This window comes from Cetorhinus maximus, chromosome 22 (assembly GCF_964194155.1).
Source record: "Cetorhinus maximus chromosome 22, sCetMax3.hap1.1, whole genome shotgun sequence".
Classification (NCBI taxonomy): Eukaryota; Metazoa; Chordata; class Chondrichthyes; order Lamniformes; family Cetorhinidae; genus Cetorhinus; species Cetorhinus maximus.
The window spans coordinates 61,206,312-61,229,867 of NC_135900.1; the positions used below are offsets into that span (position 1 = coordinate 61,206,312).

The 23,556-nt window shown below is 41.7% G+C and overlaps 3 protein-coding genes across 5 annotated transcripts in view; 1 reads left to right on the forward strand and 2 right to left on the reverse strand.

Annotated features, from left to right (window-relative positions):
* Positions 1-8,977, reverse strand: part of LOC144696737 (synaptophysin-like protein 1) — a 31,220-nt gene extending 22,243 nt beyond the window's left edge. For 2 of the 3 annotated variants that reach the window (XR_013580234.1, XM_078568407.1), the window contains exon 1: positions 8,688-8,834. Coding sequence is in view for 2 of the 3 variants with exons in the window: in XM_078568407.1 (XP_078424533.1) it covers positions 8,688-8,756 (69 nt within the window). In the remaining variant the exon portion in view is untranslated. The other variant, XM_078568408.1, reaches the window with a different exon arrangement.
* Positions 8,865-23,556, forward strand: part of cdpf1 (cysteine rich DPF motif domain containing 1) — a 68,638-nt gene continuing 53,946 nt past the window's right edge. Inside the window, exon 1 of the mRNA XM_078568411.1 lies at positions 8,865-8,983. The gene's annotated coding sequence lies outside the window, so the exon portion shown is untranslated. The remainder of the gene's footprint in view (positions 8,984-23,556) is intronic.
* nampt1 (nicotinamide phosphoribosyltransferase 1) overlaps positions 21,680-23,556 on the reverse strand; it is a 41,028-nt gene continuing 39,151 nt past the window's right edge. The window contains exon 11 of the mRNA XM_078568405.1: positions 21,680-23,068. Within this exon, the coding sequence (XP_078424531.1) occupies positions 22,958-23,068 (111 nt within the window). The 3' untranslated portion in view covers positions 21,680-22,957. The remainder of the gene's footprint in view (positions 23,069-23,556) is intronic.

Genomic DNA, 23,556 nt, shown 5'->3' on the forward strand with positions numbered 1-23,556 from the left:
TCGACGGTGGTATCGAGCGGCACTTATTCAGCAATAACCTGCTCCGTGACGCTCAGTTTGGGTTCTGCCAGGGCCACTCAGCTCCTGATCTCATTACAGCCTTGGTTCAAACATGGACAAAAGAGCAGTATTCCATATGTGAGGTGAGAGTGGCTGCCCTTGACATCAAGTTAGCTTTTGACCAAGTGTGGCAAAGTTCTCCACTGGTGGAGTCATACACATCACAAAGGAAGATGGTTGTGGTTGTTGGAGGTCAACCATCGCAGTTCCAGGACATCACTGCAAGAGTTCCTCAGGGTCATGTCCTAGGCCAAACCATCTTCAGCTGCTTCTTAAAGACCTTCCTTCTATAAGGTCAGAAGTGGGGATGTTTGATGATGCACCATGTTCAGCACCATTCGCGACTCCCTCAGAAACTGAAGCAGTCCATGTCCAAATGCAGCAAGAGCTGGACAATATCCAAGCTTGGGCTGACAAGTAACATTCACGCCACAAAACTGCCAGGCAATGACCATCTCCAACAAGAGAGAATCTAACCACCGCCCCTTGATGTTCAATGGCATTACCATCACTGAATCCCCCACTATCAACACACTGAGCATTACCATTGACCAGAAATTGAACTGGACTAGCCATATAAATACTGTGGCTACAAGAGCAGGTCAGAGGCTAGGAATCCTGCAGTGAGCAACTCACCTCCTGACTCCCCAAAGTCTGTCCACCATCTACAAGGCACAAGTGATGGAATATTTTCCACTTGCCTGGATGAGTGTAGCTCCAACAACACTCAAGAAGCTCGACACCAACCAGGACAAAGCAGTCCGCTTGACTAACACCCCATCCACAAATATTCACTTCCTCCACCACTGACGCACAGTGGCAGCAGTGTGCACCATCTACAACATGCACTGGAGGAACTCACCAAGCCTTCTTAGACAGTATCTTCCAAACCCACGAGCACTGCCACCTAGAAGGAACAAAAACAAAAATAGCTGGAAAAACTCAGCAGGTCTGACAGCATCTGTGGAGAGGAAGACAGTTAACGTTTCGAGTCCGTGTGACTCTTCATCAGAACTTTCTCGAAACGTTAACTGTCTTCCTGTCCGCAGATGCTGTCAGACCTGCTGAGTTTTTCCAGCTATTTTTGTTTTTGTTTCAGATTTCCAGCATCTGCAGTATTTTGCTTTTATGTTGCCATCTAGGACATTGGCAGCAGACACATGGGAACACCATCACCTGGAAGTTCCCCTCCAAGCCACTCACCACCCTAACTTGGAAATATAATTGCTGTTCCTTCACTGTCACTGGATCTAAATCCTGGAACTCCCTCCCTAACAGCACTGTGGGTGTACCTACACCACATGGAGTGCAGCAGTTCAAGAAAGCAGCTCACCACCACCTTCTCAAGGGAAGTAAATGCTGGCCTAGCCAGCGACATCCATATCCCATGAAGGAATAAAAAAAGATACCGATAGTGATATCAGTATTTCAATTCCCGGAATCATATATAGCTGAACCACCAATTAGAAAAGCTGAAAGTGATCAATACTTTATTACTAGTTTCACAAATTCTTTCACTCGTGGCAAAAGAAAGATCTCCAATCAAGGCAATCTCTGGTTTTCTGCAGGGCTCTCTGTTCAGGAGGAACAGGAGCAGGCACCAGCAAGCTCCGACCTTGATGTCAAGCACCCTTGAGCATTCCTCCCCATTTGCTACCACTGCTTCAAACGAGAAGCCATGATGCAATTCAAAGCATTGACTTCTCTCGGGGCTGGTGCATAAAGAGCTAAGAAGCAATGATCACTTCATGGTGACTGGAACTTTTACTTGTTAGTGGAAACCTCAGCTCATTAGCTACTATGTGTTCATTTGCTAACACTCAACTATCAGCTGCACTATATTGATGTCAGATTGAGCTCTCACCCTGGTACAGCAACCACAGAGCAAACTGCCTTTTCAAAACCATAAATTAATCTGCAGTTCACTCATCCGATTGATGCAGGAAGTGCGGAGGTGAGCAGATATAGATTACACAAATATAGTGTGCCATCTGTTCTGAGGGCTCAGACACCATTCCGCAACAGGATACAGAATATAGTTGATCAGAGCATTTCAGAACTATTACTTTACATTCCTGTCACCCTCCCAAATTTAAACCGTAAGGCGGATTTTTAAAATTTCCGTCATTATTTAAGAAGTGACTTCACAAAAGTACCAGTCCTTTAAATGAGCAAGTAGACACTCAAAATGTTGTCTCTACAACCATACTCACAACCGAGAGGACTGTATGAAAAAGGACTTCACCTTTGCTGATTGAGGCTGGGAAGAAGGGTAGGAGAGCCAGGTGCAGGGTTTCAACATTACGTTTAAAAGAAACCAATACCAATAATTAAGGAAAAGAAATGGCATTTTATCAAAAAGAGCAACTGAAGAAATGGCCAGTGATTCAAGGTGCTGACCACTGGGCTGATGGTTTATAAAGTCCTTGGTAAAGATTTGAGTGTGTTCATTTCTTTATCAAACTAATTACAAAGCAACTATATAAACTCCAACTAAGTGAACCCCAGGCTGAGAATCTAAGCTATGTAGCCAAAAGATCAGTTTCAATACTTGTCTTGGTTATCAGGCCACTTTTCACAATGCTCCAATACATCATGTTGCTGAAATGATGCGACTCCACATACTGCCACTCCCCAACTTCAATCCAGCCACAACGAGGAAAACTAAAATTGGCCCTTGTAGCTTCACTGAGCTTTTCACCTGTGCAGCAGATGGAGATATGGAAACACTGAGGAAAACACACAGAATCCCAGCTGTCAAAATTCCATGCACAGAAGGGCTCTGATTGGAGACTCAGGTGTAGATCAGCACTCAAGTACCAAAGTGAAGGACAGCTGCATCTCTGCCAAGAAACACTATGTGCAGCACCAAGAAAGTCAACCAACAACTGTGTCACTTGGGATGTTTTACACATCAAGGAAATAAAAGAACTTGTATTTGTACTGCACTCAGGACGGCACAAAGCTTTACACCAATGAAGTTCTTTTGAACTATAGTCAATGCTGTAATGGAGGAAACATGGCAGTCACTTTGCACACAGCAAGCTCCCACAATCAGTAATGTGATGAAGGTAATATATAAATACATGCTATTGATTTACCTCCTGCCCTCGTGATGTAAACAGATTTGACTGAATAAACTGGTGATCCTAACTCAAAAAACCATCACAAAGATACTAAATCCAGGATGGCAATGTAGAGATACTGTTTAAAATTTAAGACCTCAAAAATACACAACCTAAAATGCAACTGGTGCCATGGTTGCTAACAAACAATACTGGGGTCCTATGGTTAACCTAGTCCTCAAGTCAACCACTGACAACAACTTGCATTTATACAGCACCTTTTAAAAATATCCCAAGGTACTTCACAGGAGTATTAAAGCAACACTGAGCCACATGAGGCAATGTTAGGGCAAATGATCAAAAGCTTGGTCAAAGAGAAAGATTTTAAGCAGCATCTTAAAAGGAAGAGAGAAGGGGTCTAGGGATGGAATTCCAGAGGTTTGGGCCTAGGCACCTGAAGGCACAGCCACCAGCTGGAGCAATTATTTCAAGTTCAAAACAGTTAAAACAACAGCTATACTTAGGCAACAATAGCCCTCAAAAGTGAGAGGTAGTTAAAACTCTATCTGGATTGGACTTGGGTAGTAATATTAAAGCAGCCCAGGGCAAATTATTGATTTCCAATCTTTTCCATCTCTTCCTCAGGCTTCAGGAATCAGGGACAAAGTTTCCCATCTCTTCTACCCAACAGTGAGAATCATACACATCGAATTTCCACAGAGAGGTGGGTGGAGGAAGGAAAGAGGAGAGACATATCGGAAGTATATGTCAGGAATTACATTTGTCTGAACACCTGCAGTGGGGGAAAAACAAGGAGGAATATGAAGTTTAAAAAAAAATTGAAAAAAGACGACTGAGGGATGGCCTCATAGAGGTCTTTAAAATTAAGATTTTGATAGAACGAAGAAAATGTTTCCTCTTGTGGGAAGAACATAACTAGATGCCATCAATATAAAATAGTCACCAAGAAATCCAATAGGGAACTTAGAAGAAACTTTTTCATCCAAAGAGAATGTGGAACTCACTATCACAGGGAGTGGTTGAAGCCAATAGTATAGATGCATTTGAGGGAAAGCTAGTCAAGCATGAGGGAGAAGGGAATAGAGGATTACAGTGATAGGTTTAAATGAGAGAAGCTGAAAGGAGGCTCGAGTGGAGCATAAACTAGTATGAACTGGTTGGGCCAAATGGCCTGTTTCTGTTGCCATATATCCTATGTAAAAATAAATGTACAACGTTTAAATTTATGAAGGTTTTTTATAGAGTTAGCAACTTTCTTGTTGGAGGGTCAGTAACCAGAGGACACTGATTTCAGACGATTGCCGACAAAGCCAGCGGGGAGAAGAGTTTAAATATTTTTACTCAGCGAGCTGTAACGTCCTGGAATTCAAAGCAGATCTAATAGTAACTTTCAAACAGGAATTGAATATATTAAAAAGGAAAAAAAATTGCAGGGCTATAGAGAGTGCGCAGGGGAGTGTGATTGACTGCTGGCTCTTTTAGAGAGCTGGCACACACACACACACACACACACACACACACACACACACACACACACGATGGGCTGAATGGCCTCCTGTGCTCTCATTCAATGAAATACAAATTCAAGCTTCAAATTGTATCGGATTTGAGCACATGCTTTGGTCTTGAAGTAATTTTTGAAAATACTAAAACAATTACCAAACAGCTTAGATAGTAAATTTTGGTTTTTAACATTCACTGGGATTTTCACCAAATTTAATAATAAGGGGAAATTAGTCTGATTAATGAGCAGTAGATTTTTTTTTTCTTTTTTTTGAAATGGAAAGAATGTAGAACCTGGCTTTTTGAAAGTCAGGCAGTAGAAAATTTTAATGAGAAGTACGAAATGTGCAGATGGCTGGCGCAATTCTAAATTCTTGAGGTTTGAAGTTCAACAACTCAGTGATCCTCATGAGATAAAGAATAGAGTTTAATAAGTAGTGTTAAATGGTTGCTTTTGCAGCAAATTAATTAACAAAGTATTTATACCCAACGTAGATGGAAGGCCATTCATGCGAGTGGTCCAATATTAGTCTACAAGGGGCATTAATGCTTCCTAATGGAGTTTCTTGTCCAGAAGAATTGAGTTCTAGGGGTGCCAAAATGACAAAATGGAGGAAAAGATGAATTACAATGACATCACAAATCTACAAGTTTATTTTTAAACAATGGCATATTTAACTCTTTCGACTTGAGCAGTTGTAGGCTTGTGGACTGTGGTTATGAAAAGCAAATCTTAAGTAAGAAGTCACCTAACCCACAAAGAGACTACAAAACCAGAAGCTGTGCAAACTGCCACAGAGCTACCCACTTCAATTTTCACCCAAATGCAACACAAACAGGACAAGCAACTTGCCTGCAGCAGTTAGCAGTTATATCCACCAAGTCGACCACTAAGTCATCAAATGCGCTTTAGTCCGCAATTCAACGTGTCCTAACACCCACAACACTGCACACTATGCATCTGATGATTTATGCCAAGTAATCCAGTCTGTGCTTCCGCTGTCATTTAAAAAAAAATTCATTCACGGGATGTGGGCTTCGCTGGCTGGGCCAGCATTTATTGCCCATCCCTAGTTACCCTTGAGAAGATGTTGGTGAGCTGCCTTCTTGAACTGCTGCAGTCCATATGGTGTGGGTACACCCACAGTGCTGTTAGGGAGGGAGTTCCAGGATTTTGACCCTGCGACACTGACGGAACGGTGATATATTTCCAAATCAGGATCGTGAATGGCTTTGAAGGGAGCTTTCATGTGGTGGTTTGCCTATGCATCTACTACCCTTGTCCTTCTAGATGGCAGTGGTTGTGGGTTTGAAAGGTGCTATCTAAAGAACCTTGGTAAATTCCTGCAGTGCATCTTGTACACACTGCTGCTACTGTGCAACAGTGGTGGAGTGAATGTTTGTGGATGTGGTGCCAATCAAGCAGGCTGCTTTGTCCTGGATGGTGTCCAGCTTCTTGAGTATTGTGGGAGCTGCACTCATCAAGGCAAGTGGGGAGTATTCCATCACACTCCTGACTTGTGCCTTGTAGATGGTGGACAGGCTTTGGGGAGTCGGGAGGTGGGTTACTCATTGCACTATTCCTTGCTTCTGACCTGTTCTTGTAGCCACAGTATTTATATGGCTAGTCCAGTTCAGTTTCTGGTCAATGGTAACCACCAGGACGTTGATAGTAGGGGATTCAGTGATGGTAATGCATCAACATCAAGGGGCTTCGGTTGGATTCTCTCTTGTTAGGGATGGTCATTGTGTGACACTTGTGTGGTGCAAATGTTACTTGCCACTTGTCAGCCCAAGCCTGGGTATTGTCAAAGTCTTGCTACATTTGGACATGGACTGTTTCTGTATCTGAGGCGGCGTGAATGGTGCTGAACATCAGCGAACATCCCCACTTCTGACCTTATGATGGAAGGAAGGTCATTGATGAAGCAGCTGAAGATGGTTGGGCCGAGGATACTACCCTGAGGAACTCCTGCAGTGATGTCCTGGAGCTGAGATGACAGACTTCCAACAACCACAACCATCTTCCTTTGTGCTAGGTATGACTCTAACCAGTGGGAGTGTTTTCCCCGATTCCCACTGACTCCAGTTTTGCTAGGGCTCCTCGATGCCACACTCGGTCAAATGCTGACTTGATGTCAAGGGCAGACACTCTCACCTCACCTCGGGAGTTCAGCTGTTTTGTCCATGTTTGAACCAAAGGCTGTAATGAGGTCAGGAGCTGAGTGGCCCTGGCGCAACCCAAACTGGGCGCCAGTGAGCAGGTTATTTCTAAGCAAGTGCCACTTGATAGCACTGTTGATGACCCCTTCCATTACTTTACTGATGATGGAGTAGACTGATGGGGCAGTAATTGGCCAGGTTGGACTTGTCCTGCTTTTTGTGTACAGGACATAACTGGGCAATTTTCTACACTGCTGGGTAGATACCAATGTTGTAGCTGTACTGGAACAGCTTGGCTAGGGGCGCGGTATCATAACCCTCATCCGCAGCTGGAGAATGCCACTTCACATTTACATTGCCGAAACATCTACCAGTCAATCCATCAGTAGAATGAGACACTCGTTTTAACTTTGATTGGGTTCACAATTCTGCCATCAGGGTCAGGGAACTACACCATAACACCTCAACTCTCAGGAATAAAAGAGCACCAAGGCTCAGCTCACACAGGAATAACATCCTCACAGAATGACTGTTACCATGAAAGCCGGCATGGGCGAGCACTTTCAATAGAGGTTACCAGTGTAACAAACCTCTCCTGACATGTACTTCCCCTCACTCACCACCCTTGGGAATATATCGCCGTTCCTTCACCGTCATTGGGTCAAAATCCTGGAACTCCCTCCCTAACAGCACTGTGGGTGTACCTACACCACATGGACTGCAGCGGTTCAAGAAGGCAGCTCATCACCCCCTTCTCAAGGGCAATTAGGAATGGGCAATAAATGGGCCTAGCCGGCGCAGCACACACCCAGTGAATGAATAAAAAAAACTTTAACAAGCAAAAAAGGTTAATTTCAATAGTTATCAAACGTTCCACCAAATAAAGGGTTAACTTCACTAGAAAAGATTAGTTACATAAATAATGAAACGCTGAATTCACTAGTAAATGGTTAATTTCACTAGTAATCTAACATTTGACAGTGAAATCAAAGTTTATTTCATTAGTGATTCAGCATTCCACAAGATAGGTTAACTTCACTCGGAAGCACTCATTTCACTAGAAGCCTAACATTAATCCCGCTAATAAAGGATTAATTTCTCATTGATAAGCCAGCTTTTGTTTCGCATCTATCTGACTCTAAGATTAAGCAGAAAAGCTGCTCCCAATTCCCCTCCTTTCCTGCAGTGAGGAGTTTGCTCTAGGAACTGGCAGCGAGCCCCCGGGGGGCTGATCACATGTGGCAGAGCCGAGCAGGGCGCAGCCCATCCCCGGGTAGCCGCGGCTCCCCGCCCCGAGCCCCGGGCCCCGGGCCACTCACTCCGCCCCGAGCCCCGGGCCCCGAGCCCCGGGCCCCTCACTCAGCCCCGAGCCCCGAGCAGCCCCGGGCCCCTCACTCAGCCCCGAGCCCCGGGCCACTCACTCAGCCCCGAGCAGCCCCGAGCAGCCCCGAGCCCCGAGCAGCCCCGGGCCCCGAGCAGCCCCGGGCCCCTCACTCAGCCCCGAGCTCCGGGCCACTCACTCAGCCCCGAGCAGCCCCGAGCCCCGAGCAGCCCCGAGCCCCGAGCAGCCCCGGGCCCCGAGCAGCCCCGGGCCCCGAGCAGCCCCGGGCCCCTCACTCAGCCCCGAGCCCCGGGCCACTCACTCAGCCCCGAGCAGCCCCGAGCCCCGAGCAGCCCCGGGCCCCGAGCAGCCCCGGGCCCCTCACTCAGCCCCGGGCCCCTCACTCAGCCCCGAGCCCCGGGCCACTCAGCCCCGAGCTGGAGTTTGCAGCGACCGCACCTCCTTCTGCCGAGCTGACAGCGCCCAGCCCGGCCCGGCCCGGCCCGGCCCTTCTTTGCCATCAATTCATGAAAAGACGTGAAGCTGCAGCTCACCCACTCCAAGATTTTGATGAAGCCGATGGGCTCCTTCAGCGGCCCCAAGTCCAGCTGCCTCCCGGCCATCCCTGCAAAGGCAACGAGAGAGATTGGGAGTAAATGGGTGAGTAAATAACTGGCCAAGGGTGAAAGTTGTGCTCCGACTCCTACCTGTCCACCGCCTCCACTTCCTGTGTGCAACTGGGCGTCAAGTTCCTCCTGAGCAGCAGCTGCAACGGAGCAATGAAATGTCGGAGAGGGAACTCAACTTCCTGCTCACAGCTCCACACACAGGGACAAACACTGAGCAACAGGTAAACTCTGCAGCTATACACCAACAGGCAGCTGCTAAAGGAGACTGAGAATTAGAATAAAACAAACTGCTGACAAACCCATTTAAATATTTGAAATAAAAGAATTTGCATTTAATATTTTTCTTGATGTATATTAATGACCCAGACTTGGGTGTGCAGGGCACAGTTTCAGAATTTGCTTATGGCACAAAACTTGGAAGTATTTGAACTGTGAGGGATAATGATAGACTTCAAGGTAGGCCGACGGCAGCCTGTTGGTGTGGGCAGACACGTGGCAGGTGAAATAGAAACTGACTCAGGAGGTCTAGCAGCATCTGTGGAAAGAGAAACAGAGTTAACGTTTTGAGTCCGTATGACCCTTCTTCAGAGCTGAATAGAAGTGTAAATGTGATGAAATTTATACTGTTTGTGGGGTGGGGTGGGGTGTGGGGGGAGGTGGGGCAGGTGGAACTGAATAGAAAGCCAGCAATGGGTGGGGACAAAGGAGGGATTGACAAAGATGTCACGAACTAAAGGACAAAGGGATTGTTAATGGTAGTGGTTAGTGCCAAAAAAAGGTGCTGATCGTGGCATAAAGGTAAGAAAGCAGAATGTGATAATAGCAGAACAGGGGTAGCATTGTGTGAAAGAACAACATGGAACAAGTAACATGGCCTTGTAGGGGATGGGGGTGGTGGGAAAAAAAGGATAGAATATTGGATAGAAGGGGAGGGGGCAATTAAAAAGGGGAAAAAACCATGGATAAATGAATAAAAATAAAAAAGTGGATGAAAAATAAAAATGAATGTGGAAAATAGGGGGTGAGGATGGAGGAGAGAGTTCATGGTCTGAAGTTCTTGAACTCAATGTTAAGTCTGGAAGGCTGTAAAATACCTAATCGGAAGATGAGGTGCTGTTCCTCCAGTTTGCTTTGGGTTTCACTGGAACATTACAGCAGGCCAAGGATGGACATGTGGGCATGAGAGCAGGATGGTGTGTTGAAATGGCAAGCGACTGGATGGTCTGGGCCTTGTTATGCTATTATCACATTCTGCTTCCTTACCTTTATGCCACTATTAGCACCTTTTTTTTAGCACTAACCACTAAAATTAACACTCCCTTTGTCCTTTAGTTCATGACATCTTTGTCAAGCCCACCTTTGTCCCTGCCTATCGCTGGCCTTCTATCCAGCTCCACCTGCCCCACCCCCCCTTAAACAGTATAAATTTCATCACATTTCCACTTCTCTTCAGCTCTGAAGAAGGGTCATACGGACTCCAAATGTTAACTCTGTTTCTCTCTCCACAGATGCTGCTAGACCTCCTGAGTTTTTACAGCATTTTCTGCCTTTGTTTCAGATTTCCAGCATTGCAGTATTTTGCTTTTATCCACGTGGCAGGTGAAATTTGGTGCAGAGGATTGTGAAGTGGTACATTTTGCGGTTGACTTAAATGCCTTCTGAACAAGGGAAATTAGGGATGGGTCATAAATACTGGCCTGGCCAGTGATGCCCACATCCCATGAACAAATATAAAAGAAATGGCAAGCAAAACAAGGAGAGACAATGTAAAATAAAGGATACAACTCTAAAGGAGATACTTGAGCAGAGGGATCAGGAGGTATTTGTGTGTAAATCACTGAAGGTGGCAGGGCAGGTTGAGAAACTGGTTTGAAAAGGTATATGGGATCCTAGACTTTATAATAAAGGCATAGCATACAAAAAGGAAATTATAGAGAACTTTTTTAAAGTTCTAGTTTAGCCTCAACTGGATAATTGTGTCCAATTTGGGTACAATATTTTAGAGAAGGTGCAGAAAAGGTTTACAAGAATTGTTTCCAGTATGAGAAACTTCCACTATGTGGATAGATTGCAGAAGCTGGGGTTATTGTCCTTAGAGAAGGTTGAAAGGAGACTTGAAAGAAATGTTCAAAATCATGAAGGGTCTGGACAGAGTAGACACTGGGAAAAAGATCTCAACAGGAAAGGGGTCAAGAATCAGAGGACACCGATTTAAAGTGATTGGCAAAAGAACCAGTGTTGGTGTGAAAAAAAACATTTTTATGCAGCATGTGATTAAGATATGGAATGCACTGCCTGAGAGTGTGGTGAAGGCAGATACAATTAGGGTTTTCAAAAGGGAATTGGAGAAGTACCTGGAGAAAGAATTGCAGAGCTATGGGGAAAGGGAGGGAAGTGCAACTAGCTTAATGATCTCCTGCACTGTAAGATTCTAGAAACAAAGAAAAATAGAAGCAGAAGTACATCATTTGATCCCTCGAGCCTGCTCCGCCATCCAACACGACCATGGCTGATCCTCTATCTCAACGCCATACTCCCGCTCTCTCCCCATACCCCTTGATGCCCTTAGAGTCTAGAATTTATATAACTCCTTTCTGGCCTCATAATGTACCAGAGGATTTACAATCAATAAAGTACTTTTTGAAATGCAGTCACTTGAAACGTAAGAATCACTGTGACTAAATTTCATGTAGCAAAGTCCAACAAACAGCAGTGTGATAATGACCAGATAATCTGCTTTAGTGATGTTGGTTGAAGGATAAATATTAGCCACCAGATCATGGAGAACTTTCTCGCTCTCCTCCGAATAGTGCTGTGGGAACTTCTACGTCCAATTAAAAGTTTAATGCCTCATCAAAAGATGGCATTTCTGACATTGTTTCCTCAGTGGTATACTGAGGAACCTGGCTTTGTGCTCAAGTCTCTAGGGATGGGACTTGAATCCATAACTTCTGACTCAGAGGTGAGAGTGCTGCTACTGAACATAGGGACAGGAGTAGGCCTTTTAGGCCCTCAAGCTTGCCTGCTAAACAGGAAGATCACAGCTGACCTATAACCTAACTCCATATATCTTTGCTTTTGCCCCATATTCCTGAATAGGATGTATGTCTTATGGCACAATGAGTAGTGTCCCTCCCTCTGAGCCGGAAGCTCCAGGTTCGAGTCCCGCCCCAGGACTTGATAGCCCCCAGAAGGTGAATTTGTAATGTGGCCGAACAGGTTGATTATCAACCTGTAGACCCTCCCAATATGCCTCTGGCAGGTGATAGGAATGGGAGAGTTTCCTGGTCAGCCAGAACCATTAGGTGGCTGCAATGCAACAGCCTCCTCATGTTAAAAGACTCCATGTGCAAGCTCTTGCTATAGGCAGTACTCCATAGCAAATATCCTCCTTGCTTCAAGTGGCCGTGAGAGAGAGAGAGATATCATTGAATAACTTTGATTATTAATAATCTATTAAACACAGATTTAAGATTAATAATTGATCTAGCACTGATCATCATTTGCGGAAGAGAGTTCCAAACTTTCCCCATCTTTTGTGTAAATGTGTTTCCTAAATTCACCCCTGAAAGGACTGGCTCTAATTTTTAGCCTATACCCCCTCATCCTAGACTCCCCAGCCAGCATAAATAGTTCCTCTCAACATATCCTTGCAAACGTTGATCAAATCACCCCTTAACCTTCTAAATTCCAGGAATGCAACCCTAGTTTGTGTAATCTCTCCTTGTAATTTAACCCTTGGAGTAAAGGTAACATTCTGGTAAATACATGCTGCACTCACTCTGAAGCCAATATATCCTTCCTAAGGTGTGTTGCCCAGGACTACACTCAGCACCTCAGGTGTGTTATAATCAGGGCTTTGTATGGCCTTGTATCCTAGGTCTAAAAGGCCAGCATCCATTAGCCTTTTTGATTATTTTCTGCACCTGTTCATGACATTTTAATGGTCTACGTACATAGAGCTCCAAAGTCTCTGAACCTCTACTGTTTCTAGCCTTTCATCATTTAAAAAGTACTTGATCTTTTTAAGTCATTTTACCTTTTAAGTACAAAGTGGATGACCTCATTTTCCTGTTGAAATCCATTGGCCACAGTTTTACCCATTCGCTTCATCTATTAATAAGTCTTTGTAAGTTTATGCTTCCATCAACACTGCTTACAATGCCGCCTGTCTTTGTGTCATCTTGGATATGTGGCTTTCTATCCTATCATTTAAGTTATTAATAAACAGTCTGAATACTTGAGGCCCCAGCACAGATCCTTGTGGGACACCACAAGTCACATCCTGTCAATTAGAGTACCAGCTCATAAACCACTCAGTTAATTTCCTAAACTGGTCGATAATTTGCCTTCAATTCCATAAGCTTCAAGTTTAATCATCAGTCTTTTATGAACGTTGTCAAATAACGTTCTATGTTACGAGTATACTAATATTAGAAATCCCTTGTTCCCACACCATGATTCAGAATTACTTCTAGAATGGACTAGAAGTTCATTCAGATAACATCCATAGATATGCCCTTGTCCATTACTTTAGATACCTCCTCAAAAAGTTGTGAGGTTCATCAGGCATAACTTGGCTTTTACAAATTCATGCTGGCTCTCGCTGATCAGCTGAAAATATTCAAAGTGTTCATTCACTCAAACCATAATTATAGACCATGATAATTTCCCAACAACAAATGTTAGGCTAATTTGTCAAAATTACCTGGTTTCTTTCAGTCTTGAGTGACATCTTCAATTTTTCAGTTTAAAGGAGTGGTTTCCAAAATGAGAACATTTCATATGTTTATAGTTAGGGCATTGAAGGTCTTGTAGTGCATTGGGTATCACTGTACTTCTAAGCCAGAAGCTCTGGGTTCGAGTCCCACTCGTGGACTTGGCATGGCCAAGTACGTTGATTGTCAACCTGTAAATCCTTCTGATACACCTATGGTAGGTGAGAAGAGTGGGAGAGTTTCCTTGTCAGCAGAAGTGTGATAGCTGCAGCGCAATAGCATCCACACGTTAAGACTCCACGTGCAAGTTCTTGCCTTGCTTCGAGGGACTGCCAGAAAGAGTTAAGGCATCTGCAACATTGTCACCATTAGATCCTGCAACGGAAATCATCTGCTTCTGGGAATCTGTCACACTGAAGCATGTCAGATTAACAGATTAGCAGTGTGTCGGAATAGAAAGCAGCTGAGGAATGTATGTCAGGCAAGTCCAACATTTTATGGGGTTGGGTGAAATTGGATATCACTGGGGGAGAAAAAGAATCAGACATGGGGCATGGGTGGAATTTGGACATGCAGGAGAATCTCATTGAGTCCTGAACCTGAGTTTACTCTTGTAGATCTGGGCAATTTTATTCAGCAACAATTTTCGTGATTCAGAAAATATTGCTCTGCATCACTTTAAAGTGGGAAATGCCGCACATCTGCCCAGGTCAAGTACTGATGTACAAAGTAAGCCAAGGCACTTTGATGCCCTTGATTGTGTGTCAGGCTTAAGGAAATATTCGGTTTTAAATCTAATGAGGTGCTGTCACAATTTGCCCACTAACTTTAAAAGTATAGTACCAAGATCCAGCTTCCTTTGTTTATTTTACATTAGAAGCCCTCAATCCAATGACCAATTCATATGCCCATAGTTAGGTGATTCTATAACACCAGTGGTTCTTTGTACAGATAGTAATGGCTCTTTGCCAATCATTGGAATCTGCAAGCTTTGCATTCCAGCTTTTAAATGAGGGCCATTGCATGGAGCAAAATTGGTTATGGAGGCATAAAGACCTAGCCCTTCGCATCACTGTGAAAAGTATTTGTGTATTTCCATTAATTTTATTCTATGAATTTTTTCAGGTGTCCCCCACAAAGCCAACATTTTCTGTGTTACCAAAAGTACAGTAGCACTCAACACAAACATCTTGAGTTAGTGGATCAAAACCTCATTTAACACTGGCATTCAGACAATAAGTCATTGGTACAAGTTCACTCTGGAGTAATCCACTCATGTTGCAGAACAAGCAACTAGCAAGTTAAGAGATGGTAACCATTCCTCTGACAAATCTTATTTGATAAACCATGTCAGATAGTTTCCAACTTCAAAGTAGATACATCCCAACAATGAAGAGGAGGAAAGAAGCATCTATCTACAACACTAAAAAGAGATGGAAAGAAGAAATTGTTCATAAGATTTGATAATCTTTTCCCAGAACTAAACAAACTGGACTTGAGTTAGAGTATCCTTGTGGAATCCACTGGATCAGATGAAGTTCAAATTGTAGCCAGTAGTTGAGGCTTAAATATGTTTGGCAAATATCACCAAATGACATAGTACAATTCAACAGCTTCAGACAACAATCACCACATCCCTTTATATGCTGTAAGTTTCTTGCCTCCAATTGAGGCTGGTGTAATGTGCAGATTGTGCAACCTCCTGAAACGAATCTCCAGAAAATATAATGGCCAAGAAATTTTAAGATTTTGTTCAATGTTTATAACTTAATACACTTTCGTGACAAAAAAATTATTGGGAAAACTGTTGTAACTGAGGTATGAAACTAATTCCTAGCCAGTTCCTTGAAGGGGAGACCTAAGGAGATGTATACTTAGCTCACTATCTTCATTGCAAAATATCCTGAAGTTTTAGCAATCTCAAATTGGGACACACATCTATGAGGAAGTACTTTAAGAAACCCAAGTTAACTCCGATGGCTAGAGCATGATGCTTAATGTCAGCATTTAGGGGAGGTGGTGGCATAGTGGTTTTGTCACTGGACTGGTATTCCAGAGACCCAGGGTAATGCTCTGGGGACCCAGGTTCAGATCCACCACAGCAGATGATGAAATTTGAATTCAATAAAAATCTGGAATTAAAAATCTGATGACGACAATAATATCCTTTAGGGAAGGACTCCAATGTGGTTGACTCTTAAAATGTCCTCTGAGCAAGGGGAAATTAGGGATGGGGCAATAAATGTTGGCCTAGCCAGCGATGCCCACATCCTGTGAACGACTGAGTAGGTTTCTTACGTGTAAGCATGGAGGGAGCGAGCGAGAGGTTAATCTTTTGTTAACCTCTGCTTGAAAACTAACAGCAAGGGGAAATAAATCAATGTTACCAAACTAGCGCAAAAGGATGACCAAAAAGTTATTCCACCAGGATTAAAACCTGTTTGACGGCTTTATAAGACAGAGAATCTACAGGACTTCCTGATTATTGCTTAGGTTTACATCTATAAAGTGATAGCTCCTCCTCCAATTGGTTGACTAGCACCATTTTGTTCAGCACACAGCCAAGGTTCCTCTAATGGGGCATATGCAAAAGCCAACAAACAACACCTGGATGAACTGTGTCCGCCCAATATTCATGAGGCAGTAGTGAAGCAAAGTAATTCACCCATCACTGAAATGGCACTGGCATGTGAGACAGGCTACTTCCAGTGAGCATTAAATCAAGATTTAAAGGGTCAAGAGGGTGCCCAACTACCAGAATTCCATACAGGTGTATCAAGAAACACATGATCTGTCATACCCACTTTCCAATGTTTGAGCAACAGTGACCTATTCCTCCAAACAACTGCAAAACATGAAGCTTCCACTGCTCATGCACTACATTGTTATAAAGACTTGACAGTGGTAAACAGTCAAAAGCTTTGAAAAAAAAGAATGTTATTGGGAAAGAGATGTAGGGCAGAGCTCTTTCAGAGTTGGGTTAAATGACGGCCTCCTGCGCTTTAAATGCTATGCTGTGAAACCAATTTAAACAGGGAGAACTAATTTTCAAGCAGGCACTTTAAAAAAATGTGCATCACCATATTTCGGAATACTAAAGCATAGAATTTTGCAGTATATCAGGCCATTTGGCCCATCGTGCATGTGCTAGTTCTGAAAGAGGTATTCAATTAGGCCGACTCCCTTGCTGTTTCTCCATGGCCCATTTTTCACTTTCAAGCATATTCCCTTTTGAAATTTACAATTTAATCTGCTTCAACCACTCTTTCATATAGTGGAACCTAGATCATAATTCATCACATTAAAAAAATATTCTCATCTCGCTCTCTTTCCTCACCCTCCTCCACCCCAGTACTTTTGGCATCTATCTTAAATGTGTCCTCTGGTTATCAATTTTCCTGCCAATGGAAATGGTTTCTCCCAATGTACAGGAATCACGTTTGAATGTTTGAATCCAGCAACCCTCACTTAAAAGCTCGCATTTGCAGTCAGCAATGAAGCGAAGTGAAGATATTCCTCTGACCTCATAGAAAGCTGCTCAGAAAGATCTAGCTCTCTGTGGTCTGGCCTTCAGCTTTCCAGATGTTGAATTCAATCTGGTGCCAAGTGAAACGGGTCTCCAGGTGTCCAACAAGCGATGAAATCAAGCAGGGTAAACAGCCAATCACATTGAAGAGTTCTCAGACAAAAAAACCAGAAGTAAAATGCACTGATTATCCTTCATTTTAATTTATTTTTAACGAGAGCTAAATCAAGAGGCATACACATCAGAAGCGGAAATATCATTTAAAATGGAGTAAAAACAGATATTACACAAAACGTAATATTAGTTTTCTAAAGCCAGGGGAGATGTTCAGAAGTAATTATGGCTCGGTATGCCATTAAAAACCCATTCCAAAGGGAATGACACTGCTGGTAGTGGGATAGGGTTGTTGGGGGGTGGGGTGGGGGGGGGGGTGTTAAACAGTGATACTACAGCATAAAAAGGACAAGTTCTCGGTAGCTCAGTGATTTCTAAGAGATTGTCATCTGCGAAACATTAACAGCGGACACTGTGGAGGAGCAGGGAATTACTGACAGCAGCTTTCTGGATTTCTATGCTTAATTGAACGTGTGCAGACACCACACGTTGCTGTCAGTTTCACTTACGATGGCAAATGCAGAGTTTCACTATTATTTCAGCCATAAAATTTAGACGTTTTAACTTTTTAATTTGCCACCCAACCTCCAACTGTTCTTGCACATTGTACAAATAAAGCTCTCACGGCTAGCATTAATGTTGATCGTCCTATTGGTTTAGAAACTGAGTTTTTTTTCTTCGTCGTATGCCTCATTAGTATTTTATGTAATTTTAAACTGTTGATTTCTAGATTTATAGCTCTTCCCAGTTTTATATGGGCAACATGTCATGAATTTGAAAAAAAAGTTTTTAATTCAGCTAAGGTTTATTTCCCATTTTGACTGGGCTCTTAGAAGCTCCAATTCTTATCCAGCTCCATTCTACAGCACTGTACCCCTTAATCCTGTAGTCCCACTAGTTTTAATTCTGGAGAAGTATAATCTGATTAAATTAAAACAGAAAATACTGAAAACATTCGTCAGGTCTGGCAGTATCTGCAGAGAGAAACATTTCAAGGTAATGGAGCTGAAATGTTAGAATTGGGGAGCGGGAGGTGGAAGTCCCCCTGGAAGACTTTTCCCATTTCTGATGAAAGGTTCTCAACCTACAATGCTAACTCACTCCAGTTTTTTTTTTTGATTTTACTTGTTTCCCAACATCTGCAATGTTTTACTTTTGTAAAAATATGACTATTAAATTGTTGATTTATAAACAGATGTTATTTTTGAACGAAATGTAAATCCATTCGCTAATAAGGGACTGGCCTGGGTTTTGCACTTGCCACTGACCTCCAAGAAAGCTGCCAAAGATTCAATGTTTTTCTCCTCCCCCACCCACCCACCAATCCCAAAGGGAGTTGAAATCTGGCACCAAGTCAAGGCAATATCTTGGGCCAGAATTTTCTGGTCCTGCCACGGCAGGACCCGCCACAGGGGATGCAGTGAGCCAGCCAAAAGTCCATTGACTTTCAGCGGGACTGGAAGATCCCAGTGGCAGCTGGGGCTGGAAAATCCCAGCTTTGGTGTGCAGCAGCAGGAATGTCAATAAGCAGGTAAAGTATCAAAACACATCAAATTGTGCGCACACAGCAGACCATGAAGTTAGAATCACCTAATACCTTCACCTTTAAATTTTCAAATAGTGAAATAAATGGATAAATGAGGTTCTTTTAAACATATGGATTATGGAGATATTTGACAATCTGCAAATACATCAGCTTTTCAGGGCCAGGGATTGTGTGTTTAGCAGTAACTCTGAAGTTAGTACGCCATTAAAAACCTAGTTACACCTCAACAAGGTGCAACTTTTTCAAGGACTTTTACAGCGAGACCAACAGTGTAAAAATGCAAGTTTTTTGTTAAATCACAATTACCATGAAAATTTCAGTCTGTAGGAATCTCTACAGCACAACACATGGAGCAGCATAGACTCAGATAGAAACTTCTGGATTTCCATGTTATTCTGCTCATCTGTGGACTTCCAAAGTAGTTATCAGTTTCAATGACAGTGATCACTGACAGTTTCACCGTCATTACCACAGCAAAATCCAGGCTGTTTTTTTTTTAAGATAGAGCAGAGAAATGGGCATTATTTATGATCATTAATGAAACAGTCAATTAAGTCCAGTGACCAAGCAGCATACGTACTATTGCTTTTGTAACTAACCAGACAGTAATTGTTCACAACTGAACCCAATTTTAAGGACAATGCAGTCCATGATAACCTATAACTCATTAACTGAGGATAATAGTGCTCACTGTTATTAAGGGGTAAATCAGTCAGCAACTTCTGGAGTCCCCAAGCTCACAGTTAAACACAGAAGTCCTATTTGCCCTGCTCCTCCACAAGTTTTGCTACAGTGGTATCTTGTCAGAGACTCAGCTTTGAAATGGACCCGAGGACATGAAGTTGCTATTACTTAAGTTACACACTAGAAAATGTTAGAGTTGGTATATTTGTGTGAAAGTTATTTTTTAAATTGCATGTTAAGTCTTGCTGCCAACCAACCTGCCATTGAAAGTTTAATTTTACAAGTGCGAATTATCATATCTTTAGAACTTAATTGGAGTTTTTAAAAAACTTTTGGTCTCAGCTCTTAAACCTCTCCTCTATATTTCTCTTTCTTTACATGAGTTTACAATCAAGTTAGATATTTTGATGAGGCATGCAGTTGCTTGCCCTGTTCACATGCAACATCCCCTGTAGAGGGAGCCACACTAAATCAGATGCCTGGTGACAATTGTCGCTCAAAAGCCTGCAAATGTAGTGAATGGCAAGTGTAGTGAATGGCAAGTGCCGATCACTTGCCGCTGATTGCACAAATTGGATATTAATATCTGTATTTTGACTGAGCTTAATTCTTCTGCTAATGAAGAGGACATGATGCTTTTGTTTTATGGGACTTCACCTGAATTTCATTATGAAGACAGAAAACTGAATATTTCACTTGTGTTTTTAGAGAACATATGGCTCATAGTAAATCCAAACGTAACAGAGTTGTATTGACAGCAAGTAGAATTAAAAGTAGTGTTTTTACTATTGTCCAGAAGAGACCGATAGAATTTATAGAAGTCAAAAAACTTAAAAGTTCTTCAGCGATACATAACTGTCCATGAATTATAGATGCGGTAACATTGGTTTGCTGATCTAAAAGCAGTAAGCATACATTGTGTAAAAACAAAACCATAGAAATTTATTCAAAACTCCTCAGACATAATATACACCATGGAATATTCATGAAATCAAAGGATTATATTTTTAAAAATTTTAAAAGGAGCTATGCAGGACAACTAAGCTCCAAATGTAGGTGTGGAGTAAAACACTAAGGAATTGCAGATCAGTTTATACACATTAGTGGAAGGGCAGATGCTTAGAATTATACTGATGCAACCAATATCCCGACTAACCATGATTTAAAACTATATAGGAAACGGGTTGTCACAGAAATCTACAAGAATTCTTCAAGGATAGGCAAGAAGGTATTCAGTAATATTCCAGTTAAGAGCTTTAAATGGTTCATTCAACCGATACCAATTTTAACTACCAACACTGAAAATAGGGATAACAAAACCCACTTGGAAACCATCCCCAGTAAGAGATGTTTCTTGATCAGGTGAAGGTATGTTGCTTTGTTAATTAACTCATTTAAAAGGTGAGCAGCATCATCAGGTAGCTAACACAATTCAAAATAAAACGGCTTGCATCAATAATGCTACAACTCTTCAGGCCTGTTGGGCCTGTGGAAGAGTCCAAAATGAAACATAAAATGAAATATTTTGTTGGTATGCTGGAAGTTTTACTCACTTGATTATTATAACCACTGACATATACTTTTTTTTGTCTCTCAGGCAGTTTCTTCCTATGGTTATTCAACACTCAGATCAAGTTGGATTGCGAAGATTTATATCACTTATCCAATTCCATGACTTAACTTTGAAATTAATTAATCAAAACCTGAAACCAAAATTGTTGGCAAACTGTTGAACTCATTCTTCAAGATTACCTGATGCCAATAACGGATCTTCAAGGAGCATTAACTCCAAAGTTTTCATTTAACACAATTACTCACACATTAAATTCTTTAAATCTGAAGGGCAAAGATCGTAACATTCTTCAATTTGGAATAATCCAAACTGAACTACTTCATGTAAAGCGGTCCAGTTTGGAAACAGAAACTGGGCATTTAAAAGTCTTTTTTTAAAAAAACATTTTAAATGGTGGGTTTTTGTGTAAAACAAACTTAAAACAGTGTATGATCATTTTGAATGTTCCAGTGACAACCCATCATTTCACTTCCCCTATCATTTGATGTCAGAGTTGCTTTTGAACAGCTGGATAATATTCTTCACACTTTTCTTTCTGGTATCTGTGATCACTAGCAAATGATATTATTCATGCCTGTTCAAATTTGATGAACCATTTAAGATTAAATCATCTTGTCTGTAGCTTGAACCATAGCAAATGTACTTCTATGGTGGACAAAAACAAAACTAAATTTCAGGATCTAGTCCTCAAAGTTCTGCTCCAGTTATTTCACAGATGTATGGATTCAATACGTTCACTTGATATGTTAAAAAAGAATCCTATTGCATAGTCTAACAATCTGTTTTACTGTTCAGGTATATTGCTACATAAGGAATATCAAGAAACAGTAAAAGCAACACCCAGATCTGGGGACATGAAACAGTGGTACAGAATACAGGTAACATACAACATACCGCTGGTGCATACAACAGTCACAGGATTTGAATTTTCTATCGAAAACTACAACACGATGAAAGGTTTTAAAGGGTGATTCTACACTTGAATTATAAAATTTATATTTTTATTGCCTCCTCCCCTCATTGTAAGAAAAGTTAGGTTTACTTCAATGTTCTACTGGGATACTAATTGACTTAATCTAGAGACTTTTTTTAGGGTGATTAGCTGAATTTAAAATGCACTAAGGAAAAAGGCAAAACAAACTTGGCATCTCAAAGAAAGTGTCCTTCCCCATCTTGGAAGCATGAAGAAATAGAAGGCTGGACCTCAACAAGTGCAACGCAAGTCTAATCAAAATTAATGAATATACTTGACAAACTCCAAAGTCCTTCAACAATAAATTTATTTTTTATTCTTCCATCAAACTGCAAATTTAGTTGTGGTTAGATACTTTTCTTTCCTCAGTGTTTATGTTCTTTAAAAGCCTACATTTTTCAGCACACAAATAGGTCTATAAAAAGTGCACTATTAACTACCCATCCCCTCAAAATTTAAACACATTTGTGTGCAAAAAGATTTTGTTCACTATAATACCGAATGGTTGTACCATCACAACTGTATTCTTTCCTATTCAGCAAACTGTCTTAAGTCACAAACCAGAACAAAGTCTGTAATTATAAAATAGAACCCCATTAAGAGAAAAAAAAATTCATAAAATAGGAAGATTGAAAAGGAGTTTGGTATATATGTACACAAAATATATATTTAAATTACTTCCAATATTGGCCAACATTTTTCACTGTGAAGTAGGTTATCCAGTTCAAACACATGACCAACATTTGCACATCTTCATAATTTCTAGTTACCACTATTATACCCCACAATTTACATATTACAGCACAAGCAGCAGCTGTTCAAAGCAACACATTTTTAAAATTTGTGTACAGCAAGCGTTAGTTAAAAATGCAAACTGCACTAGATGATCAGGGTATGGTGGCTGTCATTTGCTGTTTTATGTGGTACAGCATTTTTATAAATTTTTTCAACTTTATAGGTAAATTTTAAAACAGCTATGATACATACATCTGTGCATTGAACCCGCAGCAGACTTGCCATCATTGTGTACATATATATATATATTTGACATGAACTTGAATTTATGGAAGGTCTCCCCATTCACTCGTCTGCAGCTGAGCATTTTCCCTCACTTCATCAAAGGTGTAGCTCTTTATAACTTTGCCATTCTTGAAAACCGTATGCAGCAGATCCTGTAAAAAAAAAAGTCAGATACAACAATAGCAGATTCCAAGTTAAGAAAAAAAAACGCTGCCTTTCGAAATGTGGATCAAACAATTATCAAAGGCAGAAACAGTCACAAGCTGGTAATGTACAAATTGCTATGTGTCTGAATCTTAAGGAACGAGAGACTCACTTCAATCAACTCTTCCTGACAGTGAGATTCAGTTGGTAGCATTCTCACCCCTTCTCGCACAAGGTTCTGATTGTGGTTTCAAGTTCCACTTCAGGACTTGTACTGACCAAATGCTGCACTATTGGAGATGCTGTCTTTTGGATGAGACATTAAACTGAGGGCCCATCTGCCCTCTCATGTGGGCATAAAAGATCCTATTTCAAAGAGCAGGGAGTTATCCCTGCCAATATTTATCCCTCAATCAACATCACAAAAACAGATTATCTAGTCATTGTCACATTGCTGTTTGTGGCAGCTCACTGTGTGCAATTGGCTGCCACGTTT